The sequence below is a fragment of the Eutrigla gurnardus genome (genome assembly GCF_963514095.1).
Source record: "Eutrigla gurnardus genome assembly, chromosome: 4".
Lineage (NCBI taxonomy): Eukaryota > Metazoa > Chordata > Actinopteri > Perciformes > Triglidae > Eutrigla > Eutrigla gurnardus.
In genome coordinates, this window is record NC_139918.1 from 2,468,627 (window position 1) to 2,493,312 (window position 24,686).

A 24,686-nucleotide genomic window follows, 5' to 3' on the forward strand; every position below is an offset into this window, starting at 1 on the left:
ATCTTACCGGTTTAATCCGGCCCGCTACATGATTCTGCTCAGTGTAAAAATTACAGAGATGTCTGCAATTTTTCAAAAAAAGTAACTGCTATCTTAAATATGTCCCACAGAGATTTGCTGTCCATGCTGGAGCTGACCAGCACGCATATACAATACATATGTGGCATAAACACAACAAACAGACAGTTTTCACCAGTGGCGCCGCCAGGATTCAATTTCAATGTAAGCACAAAAACGGCAAACACAACAACAAAAGGAAAATACTTTTTTAAGACAAAATCGAATGTTTTCAGTATCAGTGAAATCAGTAGCGTATATCATGGTGATAGGCCCCGGTGCAAATAGTTTTTTGTGCCCTCCATCCCCGCCCTAAACACAAGCGCACGCTTGTGAGCACTCCACGCACGCACACACACGCTTGGACACACACGCACAGTACGGTATGATAACTCTCCCGGCCCGGGGAGAGAGACATACATCGGCTCGGCCCACAGTGCTCAGCAGCAGAGAGGTGACGAGACTAGAGCCGAGCTGTATTGTGTAGTGGAGAGGGGACAACACACGCTATGCGTAATTGCGCACACACGCGCGATCGTCCTCTCAAATGCGGCTGCGTCTCTCCAGGTCACTGTGTGAGAGAAAGAAAAGCTCTGACTTGCTTGGGCAGACGTGGTTTGGTGTCACTGATTTGCATAATTTAAATATCTAGCCCGCTGAATCTTCCAATCCGGCCCCGGTTCAGCACCATCAATTTTTTTTTCACCTTCAAAAAAAGTACGCACAGTGCGTACAGGATACCGGCTGGCGGCGCAACTGGTTTTCACAACCGAAGGTGTAGTATTTGATGTACAAACGTAGTTACGTCGTTAGATATAACGCATGTCTTTATTTTTCTTTCAGCGTTTGACTTCCTGGCTCGCTATTCTGGCTGAATTGATGTGTTCTGCTGCTGCCTTTTTTTTGGATGGGCTGTACTGTCACTCTCATAACACAAAATGGCTTTGTCGAAAAATAGAAAAGTAAACACAGAGTTTTTCAAGAAAAACGATAAATAATCGTATTTATTCACGGAGGTGAATGGGAAACCTGTCTGGTGGGTTCACAGCAGGTTTCAGTGCTGAAAGAGTATACTATTATTAAAAAAATGTTAGGTTGTTAAAATGTTTTGTAAAAAGAGTGTTCCTTAAATTTAACTTAAACATTTTCTGAATGTAGTCCTTTCTTTTGCACTAAAACAAAGGGGAACATTGGAAGTTGTCAATATTTATAGGTTATTATGCCATGATTTTACTGATCTGGCCCACTTGAAATACATTTTGGCCGTATGTTGCCCCTGAACTAAGATTAGTCTGACTCCCCTGGTCCAGAACATGCGGTCAACCCTGCAGCGCCCTGTGTCCTTCCCCTACAACCTGCACTCATGGCTCCAGCACTCCAGCATCAGAGGGCAGTTAGCGTCTGTCTTATCTGTGCTGTCCAGCTCACAGGACGACATGGGTGTGTCTCTGACTGTTGTTTTTTTTGGAAGATAAACATATTCAGTGTTTTGTGAATGTGAACGACGAAACTTTCATAAACACAGTGGGCCCTAGTTTCGTGGCGCAGCGCAGGGCGGCGGAGCCGGCGTAATGCAAGTTTCGACCCGCGCAGCCTTGCGCACCGTCAGTTTGGTGGATCGCCTGCGCCAAGATGGGTGTGGCGGCGCAGCAGGGGGAGGCGTCACAGATTCAGCTTGGCGTAGCGGAAGTTTCGTGGCAAAAAGCCTCGCCGAGACTGCGCCAAAAGCCCGCCAGCTCCAACCTGGTCTACTCTTGGCGTAAGGTGCAAGGCGCAAATAAAGTCCATTCATTCAAGGCGAATCACAGCTGGCGGAGTGGAAGTTTGGCTGACGGCGTGCAGTGCGCACACGTCACCGAGACCTCACAGGCAGGTTTACACAGTTCCAGGCACATTTAAATGCAATAAATAATCACAACAAACACTATTTAATGCAACTCATTGAATCAACACGTGAATTTATATCTATATAGATTGTCCCGTCACATCTGACGTCAGATCAAAGGCGGATGGCACACGGAACGGAAACTCAGCCTGACTGAATTAACACAGCTGAAACTTGGGCCTCTCGGACCAAAACATCTCTCTCTCTCTCTCTCCTGTTTTTCATATCTATCCACTGCTAATAAAATGCGTCTATGCCTGAAAAAAATCTTTAAAAAAAAAATACAGCAGCTCGTGCCTGGTCTCGCGCCTCGGCAGCCTGTTGTCCGTGTCCGTGGAAACACAACTCTTGCCGCGAGCTGTAAGCGGAGTTCGGGCTGCAGCTGGTCTGAGCGGGAAAATAAGAGGGAGGTGGGAGGCTGCGAGGGGAGAACGATTCGAGCTCGGAGGAGCACAGAGGGGAGGGGTGGGTGTCAGGCTTTGGGCAAGGAGGGAGGACTCAGATGCAGGGCAGTAAAAATAGGCTTTATTTCTAAAATAAAAACGAACAAACAAAAGACCGCTCCAACAGGAGGAAAAACAGGCTATGAAATTAAACTATAAACAAAATGAACAAAGAACGCAAAAACACAAACTTAACTCGACAAGGCAATATATCACGGGGAATCTTGACATGACGAAGGACGAAGGACGCACAAGACAAGGGGAGACGCAGACTTAAATACACAGAGGGATAATGGGCAACAGGTGACAATCAGGGATCAGGGATGACATCAGACCAGGGAACACATGAGGAAGGGGAAGTGACCTGAAACGAGAAGGGAGTTATTTTCAAAATAAAACAGGAAATGACAAGACAAAAACCCAAGACGAGACATTACCTCACCGGTGTGACAGTACCCCCCCCTTGAGGGACGGATCCCAGATGTCCCCAAGGTCCATGATACGTAGGGCGGGTGGAGGGGGCCAGGAGGAGGGGCTCAGGAGGCCGGGCATGAGGGCTACCCAGCGGGCGAGGCCGCTCAGGAGGCCGGGCATGAGGGCGACCTAGCGGGCGGGGCCGCTCAGGAAGGCGACGTGGACCTCCCGAAGGCTGCGTGGAGCAGGCGTAGGACGGCCCCCCGTCGGAACAGGAACGGGCGACGAGCGGACCTCCCGAAGGCTGCGTGGAGCAGGCGTAGGACGGCCCCCCGTCGGAACAGGAACGGGCGACGAGCGGACCTCCCGAAGGCTGCGTGGAGCAGGCGTAGGACGGCCCCCCGTCGGAACAGGAACGGGCGACGAGCGGACCTCCCGAAGGCTGCGTGGAGCAGGCGTAGGACGGCCCCCCGTCGGAAGAGGAACGGGCGACGAGCGGACCTCCCGAAGGCTGCGTGGAGCAGGCGTAGGACGGCCCCCCGTCGGAAGAGGAACGGGCGACGAGCGGGCTCCCGGACGACTGCGGGGAGCAGGCGTTGGACGGTCCGCCGTCTGGGCTGGTGCCGGACGATCCTCAGCCGGGACTGGTGACGGACGGGCCGCCAACTGAAGGCCGCTGGCAGGTGTCGACCGGGCCGGTTGCTTGCAGGGATGCAAACTTGTCACCTTTCGGCGAAATTCGCCGTTTTTGTTCCGAAAAAGGTCATTTGTGTGATTCATGGAGATCTGCAATAAAAATATTTCGGGGGGGGGGGGGGGGGGGGGGGCGTCCAAGTAATCGGCGAACGCAAGCTGTCATAAATATTTATTCCAAGCTTGTTCGTTTGGCCAACCCGTGTAATCATGTCATCTTCGGGTCTGTAGCTGCCTTGATGCCGTACTAGACAGGAGTGACGTTGGTACGCTTCAAAAACGTCATGGTACAGACACACCAACTCCGGCAGCGACGCAACGGACCGTCGAACGCACCGGCGAGTGGGCAGTTCTGTGTTCAAGTTGGATCAATTGGATAGACGTCCTGCGAAGTGGGCGGGACTTGAGTTTCGCTCTGCCGTTTCCAACATGGCGGCCGGGCCACAAACGATCTCATTTTACAGTTAAACTACACGCTATAGCATGTTTCTGAAAACATTTGAGGCGGGAAATGTGTAGTGCAGTAACAGAATCTGGATTCATATTTGATCAACACTGCCTAGTTTGATAGTTTGAACGAAGTTTCTGGAGCCGGCGGCATTGCGTTGGACGGACGGCATTTGCATAAAGTTCAATCCATCGAACTTTATGCAAATTCACGTACAGCGACAGGGCAGTCAATTCGACGTGCCGTATCCATCATGCGGAGCTCCTGCTCTACATAGACAATGAATGGGATCCGTTGACTTGACGTCTGCTGCCGGAGTTGGTGTGTCTGTACCATCAGGCTTTCTAACGTAGGCTAACGTGCTAATGTCAGACAGTTCGCTGACATACGCATCGCAAATCACAACCATTTTTGCTGGTTACAATAACGGTGTTATCGGATAGTACAGTGTCTATTTCTCAGGAACCTTTGAAAAATCTAAGCGAGAAAACAACGTTAAATGTACCTACCATACCTTCACATTAAAAAAAAAAACCTAAAATAAATAATGGAAAATCAACGGAGCAAAGGCTTACTCTGATATCGATGTAATGTTAGCGAATGAGGGGTGAGAAGCCCCCTACCTCCCCTTGCTAATATTTATTCCGTTCGTCCAGAGTCAAATCCATTCTTGAGGTTCCAAATATTTTCAAAGCAGTTTGTCTTTCAATGTGAGGAGTCGATCGAGTTATTTTATGTTCCGTCGTTTGAAGCAAACCTTTTAGCCCTGGCATTGGTCTCCCATTATTTATACCTTCACTGGAAGGGAAGTCCATTTTCCAGGCTCTCGCCAGCCCCCTTCAGTGAGGCAGAGGAATAACATTGAAGCATATGCAATATATATATATATGTGTGTGTATATATATATATATATATTGTGTGTGTATATATATATATATATATATATATATATATATATATATATATTCCGCGAGGGGGTTTGGGTCCTTGTCACCTTTTTCATCCCTGATGAGTTTGCACCCCTGTGCTTGGCTGTGGCCGAGGCGTGGGCCGGTTGCTTGGCTGTGGCCGAGGCGTGGGCCGGTTGCTTGGCTGTGGCCGAGGCGTGGGCCGGTTGCTTGGCTGTGGCCGAGGCGAGGGCCGGTTGCTTGGCTGTGGCCGAGGCGTGGGCCGGTTGCTTGGCTGTGGCCGAGGCCTGGGCTGGTAGCATGGCTGGAGCTGAGGCCTGGGCTGGTAGCATGGCTGTGGCTGAGGCCTGGGCTGGTAGCTTGGCTGTGGCTGAGGCATGGGCTGGTAGCATGGCTGGAACTGTGGCATGGGCTGGTAGCATGGCTGGAACTGTGGCATGGGCTGGTAGCATGGCTGGAACTGTGGCATGGGCTGGTAGCTTGGCTGTGGCTAAGGCATGGGCTGGGAGCTTGGTTGTGGCTAAGGCCTGGGCTGGGAGCTTGGCTGTGGCTAAGGCCTGGGCTGGGAGCTTGGCTGTGGCTAAGGCCTGGGCTCGTAGCTTGGCTGTGGCTGAGGCCTGGGCTGGTGGCATGGCTGTGGAGGATGGCCGGGGTTCAGGGGTTGAGAGAAACCCCTTCACCCAGGCAGGCAACGAGCCCCTGAGCCACGGGCTGGGAGATACTAGCTCCCTGGCCCTCGCCAGGGCTAACTGCCTCTCCTCCTCTCCGTTAGCATGCCTGTGCTCAGCCTGGAGACACTGAAGCCGGTAAGTCACCTCCCGGAGTTCATAGGTAGAGCCACATAAAAAAAAGGCTGCCGAGTCCATAGTTGCTGCTGCTCTGCCTCTGCTGGGTCCTTTCTGGCCAGTTCGTTCTGTCAGGCTTTGGGCAAGGAGGGAGGACTCAGATGCAGGGCAGTGGCAGTAAAATAGACTTTATTTCTAAAATAAAAACGAACAAACAAAAGACTGCTCCAACGGGAGGAAAAACAGGCTATGAAATTAAACTATAAACAAAATGAACAAAGAACGCAAAAACACAAACTTAACTCGACAAGGGAATATATCACGGGGAATCTTGACATGACGAAGGACGAACTGGCACAAGACAAGGGGAGATGCAGACTTAAATACACAGAGGGATAATGGGCAACAGGTGACAACAATCAGGGATCAGGGATGACATCAGACCTAACCTGCACTAACAAAGAAGAATGTAATGTTCTTAATGTTTTCTTTTGCCCATTGAAACATCTCCATTGGTGTCAGAGTATGGTTTGCATCAGTGGCCTGCAGACTTGCTCGTGCTGCAAGTCGCTTGTCACAGGCGGGTCTCTTTCATCGGGGTTAAGGGGTTAATTTGTGATTTTCAGGAAATTAATGGCCAGCAGTCTAAATATTTAATTGTTTGCCATCACTGAGCATAATACTAAGTTATTTCCACTATTTTCATGCTTTATCATCAGTAAATTCTCCCTGATCTACATCCCAGACTTTTGGAAAAAAAATCCAAAATGGTGCATTATAAAGAATAAAATTCATATTATGGAGCTTCATAGTCAAAGGTTTTATTTTAAAAGAAAGAACAAATATGCATCTTTATCTGGTATAAATCCCGTTAGGATCATCAAGTGCCCACGTGGTCATTTGGGGGTCCAAATATGGGGTTCAAAGAGTCACCTCTGCCCGGGAGGGTTTTTGGACCCCCATAAAACCCCCACCAGTGGTACCATACCTTTCAAATGACAGGGTGTTAAATATAATGAGAAGTAAATATAATGAGAAGTCTGGCCGGTTGTGACTGGGGGGCTGAGAGGGGGTCTATGTATTTAGTATATCAGGCAATGATAAGATCTTCAATTGTTTATGGGTGCTTTGTTTATGGTTCTGCAGCCCAGTCGGTGTTAAGGAAGTTAGACACTCTGCAGGCTAAGGCATTGAGACTCTGTTGTGGAGCTTTCAGGACATCACCAATCCCAGCTCTGCTCATTGAAATGGGTTAAATGCCCTCATGTTTAAGGCGCGTTAAGTTGGGAATGCAGTATTGGGTAAAATTGAGTGGATCTAATTTAGCTTTCCCAGCAAGGTGTCTTATGCAAGGGACACTAGATTCTTATAGAAAGATAAGAAATAAACCATTTTTTGAATCTATAAATCAGTGGACAAGGAAATTGAGTTTGGAGCAGGGAAACACGGCACTCCACGCAACCTGATTACCTATTCCTTATTGGTTAATGCAAGAATTGAATATTGATTTAACTTTATTACAAGAGAGGATAAACATGAGATTGCTTTAAAGGCGAGTCCACACCGGAAGAACTGCCCGACTCGCGTCGGTAAATGAAGTCGGGCTACTTAATATGGCCGACTCGAACAACGACATGGGCGGTTCACACCTACGGAATTACAGCCGACGCCATACGTTCCGCGCTTGCGCGAGATGTAATGTCTCCAAAACAACAGGTGGCGCTAATCTGTATTGTGGGCCAAAAAACACGAAAACCGGAAGTAGCCGGTCCTCTCTAGACCATAAACACAGAGCACGCTGTCCTCACTAGTCACTGTTGTCAGCAGAGTGAGGTTGTAGACTGTAGTTGTGATTACTCTCTGAACAGAAAAATCTAAAATGTAAAATGTAACCCTATTCCACTGTTTATCTGGTATGTTTACCATCGTCACTTCCGGGCTTCACTTCAAGCTGCTAGCCTCCACCAATCAGAATGGTAAAAGAATGACCGACTCGAATGGCGGATTACACATTTGAGTCGGCTGAAATGAACGCCGACGTGGGCCGATTCGAGCAACCACACCAAGTAGACTCATGTCACGGACGCCGACTCTCTCAAAGACGCCGATTTTCGGTCCGGTGTGGACTCGCCTTAACATTGGAACAAAATCTGAACAGTGGTATGGGTTTATATCTGAACATTTTTACAGATGGTGCTAGGGAACCAGAGAGTGGTAAAGCAGGTTTTGGGGTATATATAAATCATCTGGATCTTAGGATCAGTCAAAGAACAAACGGAAGCTCTGTATTTACAACAGAGCTACTGGCAATTCTTTGGGCTTTGTGGTGAGTTGAGGATGTGAAAATCAGTGAAACCTTAATCTGCTCTGATTCTGCAGCTGTCCTAATGGCCTTCAAAGGAGGCAAATATTATAAATGAAATTCTAGCTGTTTTATTTCGAATTACAGAGATTGGTGGAAATGTCAAGTTCTGCTGGGTCCCTGGGCATGCTGGAGTTGAAGGAAATGAAATAGCGGACTGTTTAGCAAAATCAAGTTTAAAGAAGTCAGAGACAGATATAAATATATTATTGGGAAGAGTGGAACTAAAAGAAAAAATTAAGCAAAGTATTGAAAGGGAATGGCAAAGATTATGGGAAGAAGAGACCAAGGGGAGACATTACTACTCTTTGCAGTCTCAGGTTAAAAAAGCCAGACATTGTTATGGATCCAGATGAGACTCTGTCAAAATCTGTAGATTGAGACTTGGGCATTGTGGGTTGAATCAGTCTTTGTATGTTATTGGAAAGCATCATAATGGGCTTTGTCAGTGTGGAAAGTCTGAAACAGTTGAACATGTTTTAATGACATTTAACAAATACACCATAGAAAGGAGCATTTTATATAAGAGGGTATCAGATTTGGGAGCTCTGTAATTTTCAGTTAAATCTTTATTGGGTCAAAATGAGAGTCGCCACTTGATTGCTAAAGCAATATTACAGTTTTTACAAGATACAGGGCTGTATATGAAAGCCATGAAGCAATAATATTATCCTTAGAGAGATTTCCTGAGGAGGGCAGTAATATGCCTAGAAGCGTCTAAACTGCCGGAAATCCAAACGAAGAAGAAGAACACTTACATACATTCAGGGGTGTATTCATGAAGACGGACCTATAGGAGACAGCTCCGCCCCTCTCCCAGCAGTAAACCCGTCTCACCAGTGCAGGAAACCAAGTGCAGCTTTATGTTGTGCTCATTCACTCAGATGCTTGAGGTGGCGAGGCACGCGCTAGCTCCGTCTGCTACAACAACAGCCAGATGTCGTCATGCGGGTCACGAACGGGCGGCGCGAGAGAAGGTTAGTGCACGTTCGCTGTTTCCTGTGTCCTGCTGAACGTCGACGGACAAACAGCTGATTCACATACAACTGTGCGGAGTCTGACGTCAGCATCTGACATCGGACATGTGCACCAGCTGCACTCGAATTTTGACAATCAATTCGACTTTTTGACATCAGATTTAGCTGACCAGCAACTTTTACTTATAAATAGATATGGTTACCATGTAGTATTATAATTCATTGTATTATTGAAACCGAGGAGACGTTTTTATTCTACAAAGTCGGATATTTGGGGGACAAAATGGCTCAACAGCACCTCAACACGTGAACCCTTACACCACAAACCTGCCCCCTTTCACAACTCCTGAATCTGTTCGGTGTTTTGACTTTTGGGTCATTCCGTGTCATTTCATCAAATGCCTCCCACCTGACCATCTCAGAATGTCCTGAAAAAATTTGAGTACAAAGACACACTTGTTAATAGGACAAATCCAAAATATTAGGTCTCTACTGTCAACAGTTTCCTCATGAAACGTCATTGAATGAAGGGTAGTTTAGACGGTTTTTGGCATCATACTCTGAAAAGCCATTTTTAAACGGCAATATCTGGAAAACTATCTCACCTGTGGCCTTCAAATTTTCTACAGTGTATATCTGTTACTAATAGCCTCCAAACATGAAATATCAGGGGTGTAGCTCAATGATAACCTAGTATGGTAGGTACTTAAAATTAGGCTTTTTGAAATAAAGTAGTACATTTGAAGAGTGGCTGAGCTCCCATTTTTGCAGATAAAAGACTTCTATCACTTCTGCCTCTATCTCTGGTGTTAGCCTAAACATTCTACAAAATATGGTCTCTCTTAGATTATTAGTTTCACAGATATTAAGGCTTAAAAATGGAAGTAAACACATCTTTGCCCAACTTCAGAGTCATATTCCAAAAAACTGACAACACGTATCAGGTCCAAACTTACTTTTTTTCAAAGATCATATTCTTGTTAAAATCATATTTAAAAATCAGGAGGGTGTTTTGCCTCAATTTGTCGCAGTGATTTTTTAAAATCCTGATATTGGTGGGGTTTTGTGGCCGGTTTTGGTACTGCATGTCCTAATAGCCTACCAGTAAACATCACAGGAGGGCAATTCAAATGTGTTTTTTACCATTTACCAAAGACTTACATGTGACTAAATGCTACTGATAAATTTAGCCTTACGAAAACATTCAAATGTAGCACAGTTGTAGTTATAGAGGCAATAAGTCCTTGAATGTGAGTTAAACATGCTGAAAGCAGCTTTTAATGTCTTATGAACAAATATAGCATAATATTGAAGACTGTACATTTTGTCATACTTTAAGTATATAAATTACACAACCAAATCAAATAATAATCTTAATTTGAGCATAAGATTTTACATTATAGTAGAAAAGTCTCCAAAGTTTGATATTGAATAACAGTTTGTCTCTATGCTCACTGTGAGGGATGACACATTTTTCATCTTTTAGATCCAATTCCTTCGTCACATTCATTAATTTGGCAGTCACTTCACAAATTGTCTAATTTTTTTTACATCTGTACATTTTACATCTCTGCTCTGTTCTGCTCATCTTTTTTGATGACATACATGCACCGGGTTTCTGTAGAGGGAACGTCAAATCTTGCAATTCTATGCTGCAGTGGAACATTGCACATCTTCTCTTCTTGGCCAGTAGAAACTCTTGGCAGGGTCATGTGGGTGCATGAACTGAACCAGTACATCTTCATCTGAAACATCTCTGATACTTCCTATCCACCATTTCTGATCATAACTCACAGTTTGTCTCATAGTGAGCATAGAGACACACTGTTATTCAATATCAAACTTTTATATCAGACTTTTCTACTGTAATTCAAAATCTTTATGCTCAAATTAAGATTATTATTTGGTTTAGTTGTGTAATTTATATACTTAAAGTATGACAAAATGTACAGTCTTCAATATTATGCTATATTTGTTCATAAGACATTAAAAGCTGCTTTCAGCATGTTTAACTCACATTCAAGGACTTATTGCCTCTGTAACTACAACTGTGCTAAATTTTAATGTTTTCGTAAAGCTAAATTTATCAGTAGCATTTAGTCACATGTAAGTCTTTGGTAAATGGTAAAAAACACATTTGGATTGCCCTCCTGTGATGTTTACTGGTAGGATAATAAGACATGCAGTACCAAAAACGGCCACAAAACCCCACCAATGTCAGGATTTTAAAAAATCACTGCGACAAATTGAGGCAAAACACCCTCATGATTTTTTAATATGATTTTAACAAGAATATGATCTTTCAAAAAAAGTAAGTTTGGACCTGATACGTGTTGTCAGTTTTATGGAATATGACTCTGAAGTTGGGCAAAGATGTGTTTACTTCCATTTTTTAGCCTTAATATCTGTGAAACTAATAATCTAAGAGAGACCATATTTTGTAGAATGTTTAAGCTAACACCAGAGATAGAGGCAGAAGTGATAGAAGTCTTTTATCTGCAAAAATGGGAGCTCAGCCACTCTTCAAATGTACTACTTTATTTCAAAAAGCCTAATTTTAAGTACCTACCATACTAGGTTATCATTGAGCTACACCCCTGATATTTCATGTCTGGAGGCTGTTAGTAACAAATATACACTGTAGAAAATTTGAAGGCCACAGGTGAGATAGTTTTCCAGATATTGCTGTTTAAAAATGGCTTTTCAGAGCATGATGCCAAAAACCGTCTAAACTACCCTTCATTCAATGATGTTTCATGACAAAACTATTGACAGTAGAGACCTAATATTTTGGATTGGTCCTAGTAACAAGTGTGTCTTTGTACTTGAATTTTTTCAGGACATTCTGAGATGGTCAGGTGGGAAGATTTTCAGAAATTTGATGAAATGACACGGAATGACCCTTAGGAGAACTAGAGTGTTCAGAGACCGGCAAAACCCTTTTGTCTGCGTCTGACGATGTTTTATATGAGAGATACAGATTGTCATTGGAGGGAAATACTTTTGTGTCAGCGTACAGCCTACTTACTACTTTGAATTATGTTTTTATTTGATTTGCTCCCAAGTCCGTTTTACACCGCCGGGATTGCAGCTGAAAGAATGAGGCTGATATTGATCATACATGACGTTATAAGAATACATCCAAGCAACATATTCATTATTTTAAAGTTATATTTTTGGCCTTTTATTGCGGAAGGACATCGTGAGAGTTAAAGGGATAGTTTGGAATTTTGGACATAAGACCTATTTTCCAAGTGAGCCGGTGTGTTTGAGACGTCTGGAGACGTTTTCAAGACATTTCATTCAGTTCTTCTAGTTGCCGAGTTCGCTTGTGCTATGGCTAGCGCAAGTCAATTGTTCTAGTTAGCATTGCATTAAAAACACTCATACCGACTCCACAGTGCACCCGAGGCAAATCCATTGTAACGGCAGACTATCGATGTACATATGTGTGTTGATAGAATGTTTGAAATAAAACCAACCTTGCATTTTTAAGGATTTATGTCTCAGCAGCAGCAGCGTGTCATACTTCCTAGTAGGCTATGGCAGCGGCGGACTGATATCACCTAGCACTTATAAGTTACCGGTTCTATAATAGTTTGCCGGACGGAGCAGAGGTTTGGGTTCGCGGTGCGTAATTGTGGGTTGGCTGGGCCGTGGGCTGCCCGGTGTTTGCGTGAGGTCCAAGCGCTTTTCACCCAGGTCTGAGGGCATAAGTCCCGACAATTCGGCCCCGTTCGATTGCCTATTTACGGGCAGTATTTCGGGTCTTAGAGTTTTGAGTCCGACGGAGAGTCTGCATGTGTGGATTTGCGTGGCCGTGTGCTGCCCGGTGTTTGTGTGAGGTCCAAGCACTTTTCAGACAGCCTTGGGCGCATAAGGGCCAACAATTCAGCGGTGTTCAGGTCTCTATTTACCGGAGGGATTCCCCGCAACGCCTCTGAGGGTTTACAGTTCTCCGGACGGAGCAGAGGTTCGGGTTCGCGGTGCGTAATTGTGGGTTTGCGGGGCCGTGTGCTGCCCAGTGTTTGAGTGAGCTCCGAGGGCTTTTCAGACAGCCTTGGGGGCTTAAGGGCCGACAAATCGGCGGTGTTCAGGTGTGTATTTTCTGGCTGGATTCCGAGCAGCGCGTCTTAGAGTTTTGAGTCCGACGGAGCAAAGTAAAATTCCGCTGCTGCTGAGAAACTAGTCCCTCAAAAAATGGATGATTCATGCGATGCGAGGTTAGTTTTGTTTCAAATGTTATTCTATCAACACAGATATGTACATCGACAGTCTAGTGTTTAATTGATTTGCCTTGGGACGGTGCACTGTGGAGTCGGTATGAGTGTGAGTGAAATTTCTTGAAAACGTCTCCAGACGTCTCGAACACACCAGCTCACTTGGAAAATAGGTCTTATGTCAAAAATTCCGAACTATCCCTTTAAAGGGGCGAGAGAAAGCGACGGCATGATTTAAAAGATGGCTGCAGGGCGGATTTAACCCGGGACCGCTGCAGGGAGCCTCGGTACATGGGGCGGTCACTCTACCACTGAGCTGTCAGCGCAGTTACCATGTTAATTTAATCAGTCAGATCCAGTAGTGTCCTTATGATGGGGCCATCATACTATACTATGCATTTGGCAGATGAAACTGTCGCCTTTTGGCTGTATTATAGGCCTATGTTTAACTTCTTCGTATTTCTGTAAGATTATGGTTCGTTCCTCGTACATGAAATACGCCGCTCCGCTGCCGTAGACTGATCCATGTTTGTGATTGGTCAAATGCTGCAAACGCCGCCTCTTGCACGCGCTCATTGCTCTACAGGTAAACCCTGGGTTGAGTTAACGAGTTGATAACCAGCTTGACCGGCGTGTGACCGCTTATCCCCCCCGATTGCCTTTGTTAGGGTTACTTAAACTGGATAACTGGAAGATACCTGGTATGTTAAACTCGCTGAGTAGTATAGGCCCCTGGGGCCTGTACTACGAATCGAGGCCAACATACCCAGGGTATCTTTCAGAGATCCAGGGTTTCCCTTTCCAGCTATTTGCCTATTGTTTATCCGCGCACCAAGCTCCACGGGATCTTTTACAAATGCTGATGCTAGAAACAGATTATCTGAATTGCCTTCTCTTGTTTGCAAAGCCAATGAAATAAGATGATTGCATTCTAAGATATGGGTAGCTATGAGGAATTGATATTTTTACATCTGCTGTTTTTCATTCCTGTGCTACTTTTACTCACCTATGATTTTCCAGATATGAGATAAAACGGTTTGAACAATAAAAGCCTTCACTTGGTTATCCATTATGTTTGATATCCCGGACAAATGATTCAACTCCCCTCATCTTACTTCTCTTTCACCTCCTTTCTTTTTCAGCCGGTATGTTCGGAGCCGTGGTTGTTGGCGTTGGCACGGCAGGTTCAGTAAGAATTAGAGACATGTTGGCTCCTCTACCTGGCAGTCCTGCGGAGAAACTCAACGTTAGAGGGTTCATCTCCAGGTAACCCACAAGCGACGGCCAGCATGCACCGATAAACACCAGCACTGCTGTGTGCATTCTCATGTGTAAAAGCAAGAGGAAGGGTCTCTGCCCACAGACACGTCGTCCTCTGCAAAACAACGACGCTGCTGTCGGAACAAGAATACTTGTATTGTTGTGTGTGAGCCGACCCAACATGAAAACCAAAAGTGACACATTTGACAAATGTTATGTGGTATGGTTCCTTGCCACACATTTACTTCCAGTTTCAGTATAAGTAACACAACGCCATCAGCAGCAACAACGGCAGCCTGCAAAATGTATTCATTACGTTAAAGTGGCAGTCCGTAACAATTTAATCTGGGAGCAGCAGCTTTTAAATGCATAGTCAGACTTATACATACTTCCTACTAACATCATGTCAGATATTGCGACAGATATGTTTTTGTCAACAGGAGAAGTCTGGGCACTCAGCAGGGAGTGAGTCAGATCTCAGTGGAAGAGGCTGTGAGCAGAGAAGACATTGATGTGGCGTTCGTCTGCACTGAGAATTGGCTGCATGAGGACAACGTTAGGTAATGTGAAAGAAGGATCCATGTAGCGTTAAATAGGTCTGGACAGTGAATCACTCTGGGAATGAATACAAACTCAAAGGGAAAACAAGTGTCTAAGAAAGGTGTGGGGGGCACTGGTCCTAGATCACCATCTCTCATAACTGATTTCATTTCCTGAGGGGCTCTTACTTCCAGGGTTAAGATCTTGTGACCACAGAATATGATCATCAACATGATGGTATGTTTACCTGAGAGCATGTTTCCCCTTATTTCGTTCCTCTCTTTTGGATCCTAATCGAACATGCAGTATTGTGGCACGTCATTCGTTTCCTGTCTCATTAAATTAGCAAGCAAACATCTAAAGGCTAGAAAGCTTGTGACTAATGAAACAAGACCTCTGTAAAGATTACCCAGGCCGCGTGCCTAATAGAAATGTATAAGCTCAACACTCATAAAATTGACATTGATTTAGTTCAAATCAACCAAAATATTTATAACTTAATGTGATGAAAATGGTTGGAAAAAAGTTGATTCTTGATGGAGCACACTACATTCTGTGAACGCACTGACAGTTTGAAGTAAGGTCAGGAAACCTTGTCGTGACACACTCGCAATGACTGAATACGAGCGGCGGTGCTTTCGAGAACTGAAAACCCAGGTATTTAATTATCAACATGTATACATGGATGAAGTGACAATCTGTATCGTGAAAGTTGCTCATAGTGATGAACCCATAAAGATTACTACCACATCTGCGGGCCTCCTCAGCTCTGCAGAACCATTTTGTTTCATAAAGCAAGATCACAGTAGCTAATAACAGTCCTATTGAAGGATTTCTCTTCAGGAAATAGATTTAAATATGTTTGACCCTCGTTGGGAGTTGCTGGAGGTCAAACCAGATAAAAGGGGAGTGGAACATAACTAGCATTTATTATGTAGGCGCTAACACAACTTCAAATTAATGCTAATGCTAGGCCCTATGACTTCTGATTTCTATGATTCTGTTTAAATGTGTGTCTGTGGTAAGTCAACGGTAAGATGGCTATTGCACAACAACACCTGACATACCAATAAAACAGACAATTCTATGGACAGCACTCACCCACATTATATCAGATTATTATATGTATGTTGTCATAAACTGGCTGAATATATGACAAAGAGGGGGATGAGTCAGATTAAAGTGCCAATTGAATGTCTTATTGGAAATAAAACAACAAATAAATAAAACGAGAACTATTTTAGAAAAACCAATAACCACATCAAACTTCCAGTTTTTCCGATGTGGTTATAAAAAAAACACCACGATTGACACCAGAGCTTTCACTTTCATCATGGCCATGCAGGGCTTGATACAGTATTATCTTAGAACTTGCCTTCTCTGGTTTGTTTCTCTCTGAATCGATGCTGGGTCCAATCCCAAGAAAGCGCTGGCTTCTCTGCATGCAGTTAGCCATGCCTTCTTTCTGAACCGGTTCCTTCCCCCGGCAGAGGAAGTATGACGCCAGGTCGGAAATACATCACCGACCAATAACCATTTTAAATCTACTTTTTATTGCAGATAGTCTTATACAAAGAAGGCGCCCTAGCACCCCCAATTGGCCGGCCGCCACTGAGAAACAGGTTGTGTGTGTTGGTAATCCTAATAAGTCATTCTTTGGTCGGGACTGAAAGTTAAACGGGACACCTTGCTGCCGTTTTGACAAATTAGTCCCGAACGCTTTCAGAAGTGCTTGTGCATCGCCGTTGTGTTGCTGAAAGTCATTTCCAATGGATTGAAGAGCACCACATAGTTGGCTGTCTGTCGCAACTTTCTGGATCTGTTGTCTAAACTTTATTTTTACAAATCTATTGAGAAACTGAATGTTTTACAGTGATTTACACTCAGTCTAATCAATATTCAGTTTGTTTTTTTATTACAACCAATGTTGATCAAGAAAATGTGTTCCTCCTGTCTCATCAGAACCTTTCTGCAGGCAGGGAAACACGTCTGTGTCGAGTATCCCATGACCATGAACTACAAGACTGCTGCGGAGCTCTGGGATTGTGCCCAAGAAAAAGGTGATACTAATTTATAACTGTTTCGTACCTAAGTAGTGTTGTCATGATACCAAAATTGTGACTTGTTTTAAAAAATGTACGTGGTATGCAGTAACCAGAAGTCCTTTTACTTGAGTTTATGTGATTTCTTTTATAGTTGTATAGGCTCAGTAACATTCAGGTGGAGAGTGGTACTGCAGGAGGGGAGACGGAGAGGGGCTTCCAAAATCGAAACACACAAAATGAGGATAAAAAATGAAGACAAGCTGCTAAAATCATGAAGTTACAGTTAGTGTAGAAAGTGTTAATGAAGAGAACGTCACTCTCACCGTCCGACTGCTTCTTCTACACTCCACTCCTCGTTCCTGAGAAACACGGTCAAATAAGACCTCAGAACATTTGTTCCGTTATTCCAGCTGCATTGTTTTTTTCCTTGTTTTTTTTTTAAATGGAGTTCTGGTACTTCAGTCGTCCTCCAATCGTAAGACTGGCAGTTCGAATCCCGGCTCCTCCAGTGTCCTGCAGAGTGTCCTTGGGCTTAACCCGAGATTGCCCCCGATGCTGCACCATCAGCGTATGAATGTGTATGATTGAGTTAGATCCTGATGTACTCATCCTCTGCCATCAGTGCATCAGTGTGTGTGAATGGGTAAAAGTGACTGAATGTAGTGTGGAGCAACTTGAGGCGCTAGCAAGCTAGAAAGCGCTATGTCAATGCAGGTCCATCCATTTACTTTAAAATGTCATGTATGAGCCAATTTCCCTTGAAAATCACATTCATAGTAAAATGAATTGGTCATAGTCACGCACTCATTTCACTTCAGACTAATAGCAGGCCATCGAGACAGTTTCAAAATATATTTCACATTCAGTGACAGATCAGATCTTTTTCATATCTGTCTGTGTGTTTCTTTGTGCCAGGAGTGATTCTCCATGTGGAACACATTGAGCTCTTGACAGAAGACTACAAAGAACTGAAAAGAGAGGTCGGGGGAAAGATCCTGTTGGAAGGTTCTCTTCATTTTACAGGTAAGAGACAGCAGCGTACGACTGATACAGCTTTAACTAAAAGGTTCTCTCAAACAACTTACTTGGTGTAGTTTGAGAAGACGGATGTAGAAAGCCATACTGTTTGACTGTTTGACCCTAAAGCGTTACCGTACTACGAGTGGGTCTTGCGGGATTAGCAACGTGATTTTGCTATGTTTATAGCGGGAACTCATACACACATAGATTGTCTCTGTTAGACTGTGGACGTCAATAAAGAAGAATCCAACTTACATTCTGATGCTTTATTGCTCAAACAACAATGGCTTAAGTTTGATGGTGTTTTGTAGTTTATCAAATGTCATGCTGAAAATACTCCAGTCAAACAGGGAGACTGCAGAAAGAACCACATTTAAGGGTTGAAACCATAGAAATAGAATGGGGAGTACAATGGACATTGAATTAAGTTTTCAGTACAACCGAAAAATGATGGATGATGATGAAAAAGATGTTTGATTTTAGTTGTCATGGTGACGACACGTCAGTTGGGCTGGAGTGTGTCAAAGAAAGCTCATCTGGAAGGAAAGGGGAGGCAGTCGGGAGACGGATGTTTGGCTAGTTAGCAAGTTATCTTGTCCATCTGCGATGGAGTGAAGTGGAGCGACTGTTCTGTAACCAGTGTAGTGTTAAATAATGACAGAATTAGCAGGCTAGCTAACTAGAAAATGTCATCACAGCTCACCAGGAAGAGAGAGGAAGCAGCTGTGGAGACGTGTGGCTGGCTAGTTAGCTTGGTACTTAGTTAGCTAGTATCTATTTAGCTAGGAATCTTGTTAGCTATTAAGCTAGTATATATTGAGTAGGGCTGCACGATTCTGGAAAAAATGTGAATCACGATTTTTTTGCTTAGAATTGAGATCACGATTCTCTTGCACGATTTTTTTCCACAAAATGTTTATTGCACTGATGAACTTTAACAAAACAAAAAAACATTTGTTGCTTTGGCAGAGGCATAGTAGTAGTTCTATCATTGGAAGATAAGTAATTTTTACAAAAGTAAAAAAAAAAATTCTCTGTGGACACGTACCTAATACGTGTCCACAGAGGCGATTTTAAACGCGAGTGGACGCGCCGCTTCCCAGTATTGCACGCTTGGTGGGCTGCCACTGTGGATGATTGACAGGCGCTCTCCTTCATACAATCACGCGCACACTTCATGGCTGCACCTGATTGGACGATCGCTTTCACAGCTGTCCTGTCTGCTCCGGAGTTCACGCAGACCAACATGGCGGCTCGTTTGGAAACTTTCTCTTATTCTACGAAAATAGTTCACCGAAAGGTGTTTCTGAAAACATTTTAAGCGAGAAATAAGCTATGCAGTTGCTGAATCTGTCTTTATTTTAGATCGACAACATTCAGTTTAGAAGATTTTCGCGAGCGTTCGCGAGCGTTCCCGAGGCGGCGAGTCGAGCCCGGCGCAATGAATGGGACGTGGGGAAACACCGCTGCCTGTGGACACGTACCTTCTCTCTTTCCAAACACTCAACTGCAGGCGGCTTCCTCCACTAAATCACGTGTTGTAAAGACGCTTTACCATAGGGTGAGGGAGGAGGCAGCGGCAGTGCTGCGTTTGGGGGCGCTTCAAAAATGTGGCGCTTTGTGATGCAGCTCGAGATATAAAATGCTTCAGAATCGCCGTGTGTAGAAATGAGATCACGTGTATGTGTGAATCGAGATCGCGATTTTTTAACGATTTTTTGTGCAGCCCTAATATTGAGCTAGGAATCTTGTTAGCAAGTTAGCTAGTATCTATTTAGCTAGGTGTCTTGTCCTCTAGGTCGGCAGGCAGAGGTGGAGGACCATGAGACCAAGCGGTGTCACTGTTCACCAGCCTGCTGCTCGCCTCATTTGCTGTAAGCAGTTAACAAGCTAGCTAAGTAGCCAGCTGACTGCTTGTTAGCTTCCTAATTCCACTGCTTTAACGTTGCACCTGTTCCATAAAAATGATAAAAAGTTGTCACTCATCTGACAATATCAGAGTTATTTTCTATAGTGTGATAAGTTTGGATGAAACATTAAAGTGGCAGTCCGTAACATGTTAATCTATGTAATTGTCTTTTAAGTTCCTACCTATCAAAGAGTGAGGTAAAACAATGGTGGTTGATCATGTGACCACTAATGAAAGTGCTTGTTGCTGCTTTGCCCAGAAATAGGATCTCCGTGTCTGTGGCCACATTCCCGCTAAACTCTAAATGAGTTTTATCTTTTTCCGTCGGTCAGCAGCGGTTGGTCTGCACGTGGAGCTACTCATGGAAGTATGCTGCGTTTACTTGGAATGGGAAATCAGTAACTTCCAACTGCTGAGTCAGGCTCCCTCTAGTCTAAAGGGTTTGACCAGGTACATTTCATTTCTGCTGACTCATAATGGAAGATCAACAGGCAGAGAAAGAAGACCATTCAACTTCCAGTCCCAAGAAAAAGAAACAACAAACTAATGGAAGTGAAGAAGGAACGTCATCAAGAAGCAAAGTGACCGCCAACGAGGGAAAACCACGGACCTCCTTTCAGTGTGGAGCATTTGAAGGCATCACGCAGATGAGAGACAGTCGACACTGTTGGGTGAGGGAGATGAGTCCCAGAGGCTCGCCTGCAGTTCCATCTACCGCCAGAGAGGCTGCTAGAATCAACGATCTCAAATCTTACTAACTGCCGCTTTAAGTTGTTAAATTTGACTCTAAATTTGAGTCTGTCACTTTGTGGTTCGTAACGTTAACATTGCTAATCCACAGACGGTAGACATCCACTACTGTGAAACCTCAGTGAGTCCAACACTTGATGTAGGTTGGTTTAGTTCAAGTCTGTTGTACTTTACGACTACGATGGTTGCAACGTCAACTGTACACATAAAATTGGCCGCCCTGACCGACCTGCTGTGTGGATTTGAATGAGAATGTCTTTTCCACTTCTATTTTATTTCTTAAGTTGGAATTCAAACTGAATGTCAGTGAGTAAATGTGTGTTTCCATTCAAGGTGGAGCTCTCAAGCCTGGATTTGGTTTCCCAGCATTCAGTGGCATCGCTCGTCTCACCTGGTTGGTCGACTTGTTCGGCGAGCTGTCAATAACTGCAGCAGCCATTGAGGAAGACTCCGGTAACAGCTACAGCAAGATGACTGCAAAGCTGCTGACTTCTGACAACAGGTGAGAGAGGACGTAGCTGCCTGCATGTCGGGCTACACCAGTGAAGGAAAGACTTCCATGAAAAGACTAAAACCAACAATGTGGTAGTCCATCCCTCGATAATATCATTTCCCACTGAAAACACATCTTTAAAAGCGGCTTACAAACATATAGTTCCATGTTTGTAAGGCTCAATAGTTTCCTTAACTGGGTGGTCTGTAGTTTCTAGCAAATGCTACTCAAACATCAGGAAATAGTCAATGGAGAATATTTCAGCTGTGGAATAATCCATATTGGATATATATTATATATCCATCCGTCTGTACATCAATAGATGTTTTCATGTTGAGTTATAAAAAAACAACAATGTTACAAAATAACTGATGTGGACTGATTGCAAAATTCATTACATTGCAGTTTCTCTTGGTCAGATTTGTCTTGAGGTAACACAGTCCACTTATTGGCTTTTAGGCAGAAATCTCGTGCAGCCCAGGCCCTTGGGTTCCAACTGCATTTGGTGTTGGTAGTACGGTTGCACGGTATACCGGTACTTATTCGTACCAGGGTACTGAGGCATTTAAAACGGTACTATATTGCATTTGGATGGGACCGGTACTTGCAGCGCCCGCAACAGCGATAAAAAGAAAAAGCAAGGAAGCCGGAGGAAACAGTTAGCGAGCAGCGCGAGAGAGAGAGAGAGAGAGAGAGAGAGAGAGGCAACCGTCACCACGCCGCAACTTGTTGACAAACATGCATGGCTAACGGCGGAAACACCTCCGACTTAACCAAACTTAAGGACAAGCCCCCAGACCTGCACACTGAGCTCAGGGAACGACAGGTCATTTACTCAGGAAAAAAAGCCACATTCAGTGCTAAAAGCAAGCGCCACCCCCCTTCACTCTTAACAAAAGTAGGCTAGCTCTGGAAGAAAAAAATAGAGCTGGTTTATTGGTATTATTATATATTTTGTATTATATTATTGTATTTATATTTTCACAGTGATTTTTTTTAACTTTTTGCCATACATGTAGCCATGCTGATTTACAATAAATCTGAAGTGGTCCCTTAATTTTTTTTCCAGAGCTGTAAAATACATACATGCCTTATTTTAAAATTGTGTACTTTAGAAAAGCTTGTCTTTGTGATATTTTATTTACTGATTAATGTTATTGTTCTAAGATTTTCTATTAAAATAAAGTCAGTAATTACATTATTTGCATTCTCTTTTTATTTGAAAAAGTATCAAAGTACCAAAATACATGTTTGTACCGGTACCAAAATGTTGGTATCGTGACAACACTAGTTGGTGGTAGTAGTATAGTAGTAGTAGCATTAACAGTAGTGGTGGTATTAACAGAAGCAATAGTATCAACAGTAGTAGTCCATGGCAGCAGGCACAGCCACGCCCAGATGGATCCATCCCAACCACGTCGCCGTAGACCAGAAAGCAGGAGTAGTTGAGCAGTCACACAGCGGGCAGGTGGAGCTACAATGTGGTGTTTCCAGCGTCAGGCCAGTTAGCAGTCTGCATCGGCCAGGACCTCAGTGGACTCTGCTGGACCAGAAAGCATAGCCAGACTCCCAGGATAATCCTGGTTAGTAGTACAGTAGAGATGCCGATTTTAGTCAATTAGTTTAATCAATAGTCAGCCGCCTTAAAAATAGTGGCGGTAGGAGTCAAACAAGACCACAGCATCGGTGCAGTCTGGATCCACCACAGTCCAGGGAGACCTGCTAGGCGAGAAAGCACAGGGACTCCGGGGGAACATATACAGGGAGGGAGGGAGGGAGAGAGACTGACTCTGACTCTCTCTCTCTCTCTCTCTCTCTCTCTCTCTCTCTCTCTCTCTCTCTCTCTCTCTCTCTCTCTCTCTCTCTCTCTCTCTCTCTCTCTCTCTCTCCCTCCCCCTCTCCGTGTGTGTGTGTGTGTCACTATAATCCCCCAGCAGTCTAGGCCTATAGCAGCTTAACTAAGAGCTGGCTCAGGGCAAACCTGAGCCAGCCCTAGCTATAAGCGGTGTCAAAAAGAGAGGTTTTAAGTCTACTCTTAAATGTGGGAACAGTGTCTGCCTCACGAACCAAAACCGGAAGACGGTTCCACAGGAGAGGAGCTTGATGGCTGAAAGCTCTGGCCCCTGTTCTAATTTAATCTTTGTCCTTTTAGGTCTCTGACATGGATTGAAGAACGGGGCCCAGGTCTCCCCAGGGCTAAGAACATCAACTTTCATTTTGACTCCTGCACTCTGACCCAGATCCCTCCTTCACCTAGAGGGGCTGTGGGCCTCTTCATGCAGGACCTGATCCACTTCTCTAGCAAGCTGGATGGCCAAGTGAGTCCCGAGGAGCTCCAGAGAGAGAGAAGCAGGATCCTACACTGCCTGAAGCTGGCAGACAGGATCCAACAACTCTGCTCAAGTTAAACGAGGACCGTTTCTGAAAGTGATCTTGGTGGAAACATTAATTTATCCTTAATTATGACCTTTGTTCATTTTTAGTGTATGTTTTGACAAGTGTCACTTCATCGTATTCTTGAATTAAAGCAGAGATGACATGTTGTTGGGAACTGAACACTTTGACTTTTTATTTATCATGTCTAATTATGTGTGGATCATGTCAATGTCAGGTCAACGGTAGCATGTGGACCATCCATAATAAATACACATCTAATTGAATGCAATACATGCATATTTTAAGCTTTTTTTGTGGAGTTATTGAAATGCTGTGAGTGAATTTAAGTTCCTTTGGTAAGTAGGGGATATGTCCAAGGATTTTATTGTGAAAGGTAAGAAAGAAAGCAGCTGTATTTGCTGCTGTTGTCACTGTGCAGTTAGTAAGTGTATTGCCTGCACATGTATTGTGAATTTTCCCAAATGAATACATAAGAACATATTACTCAGGGGCCATGTGCTGTGATATGCTGCTCTACTCACATTAAATACATGACTTTTGCGCCACAACTCAAACATACTGCTCTCCCCTCTGGTCTGTCTGTCATTTTCCCTTCTAGACACCCACTGCTGCCATTATTACTTAGTCCTACTTATATGCTACTATTTCCGCTTCATTATTATCATTGTATTATATATTTTTTTCTCATTTTTGTCTGCCATTACTGTGACTACTGCTCTCATTATTCTCATTACATGTCATCTTTGTTGTTTATTCTGTACACACTGTGTGTGTGCGTAAGTGGTTTCAGTGGTCATTTACCAGAGAGGCAGGGGGCTCTGCTGCCGTTCACCAGCCTGCTGCAGCATTACAGAACAGCTGAAATGGCAGGCTAGCCAACTAGCCACAAGTTTGCTAGCCTGCTAATTCCACTCCTTTAATACTGCATTGTTACAGGAAATGAGGACAAGTTGTCACTCATCTGACATTATCATTTATGGTGTTACAGTATGGAATGCAATTTTAGGTTGTATTTAATAAATACGTGAATAAATTAATATGCCTATGAAATGATGCAATGTTCAGGCTTCCTGACTCCCC

At 44.1% G+C, this 24,686-nt stretch overlaps 1 protein-coding gene across 1 annotated transcript; it reads left to right on the top strand.

The window, feature by feature from the left end:
• Window positions 1–8,757: 8,757 nt before the first annotated feature.
• blvra (biliverdin reductase A) lies at window positions 8,758–24,643 on the top strand. Its single transcript, XM_084008514.1, has 7 exons — window positions 8,758–8,972; window positions 14,335–14,458; window positions 14,893–15,012; window positions 16,955–17,052; window positions 17,953–18,060; window positions 21,050–21,218; window positions 23,362–24,643. The coding sequence occupies exons 1-7, from the start codon at window positions 8,933–8,935 to the stop codon at window positions 23,615–23,617; spliced, it is 915 nt and encodes a 304-aa protein (XP_083864640.1). The 5' UTR covers window positions 8,758–8,932; the 3' UTR covers window positions 23,618–24,643.
• The last annotated feature ends 43 nt before the right edge of the window (window positions 24,644–24,686 follow it).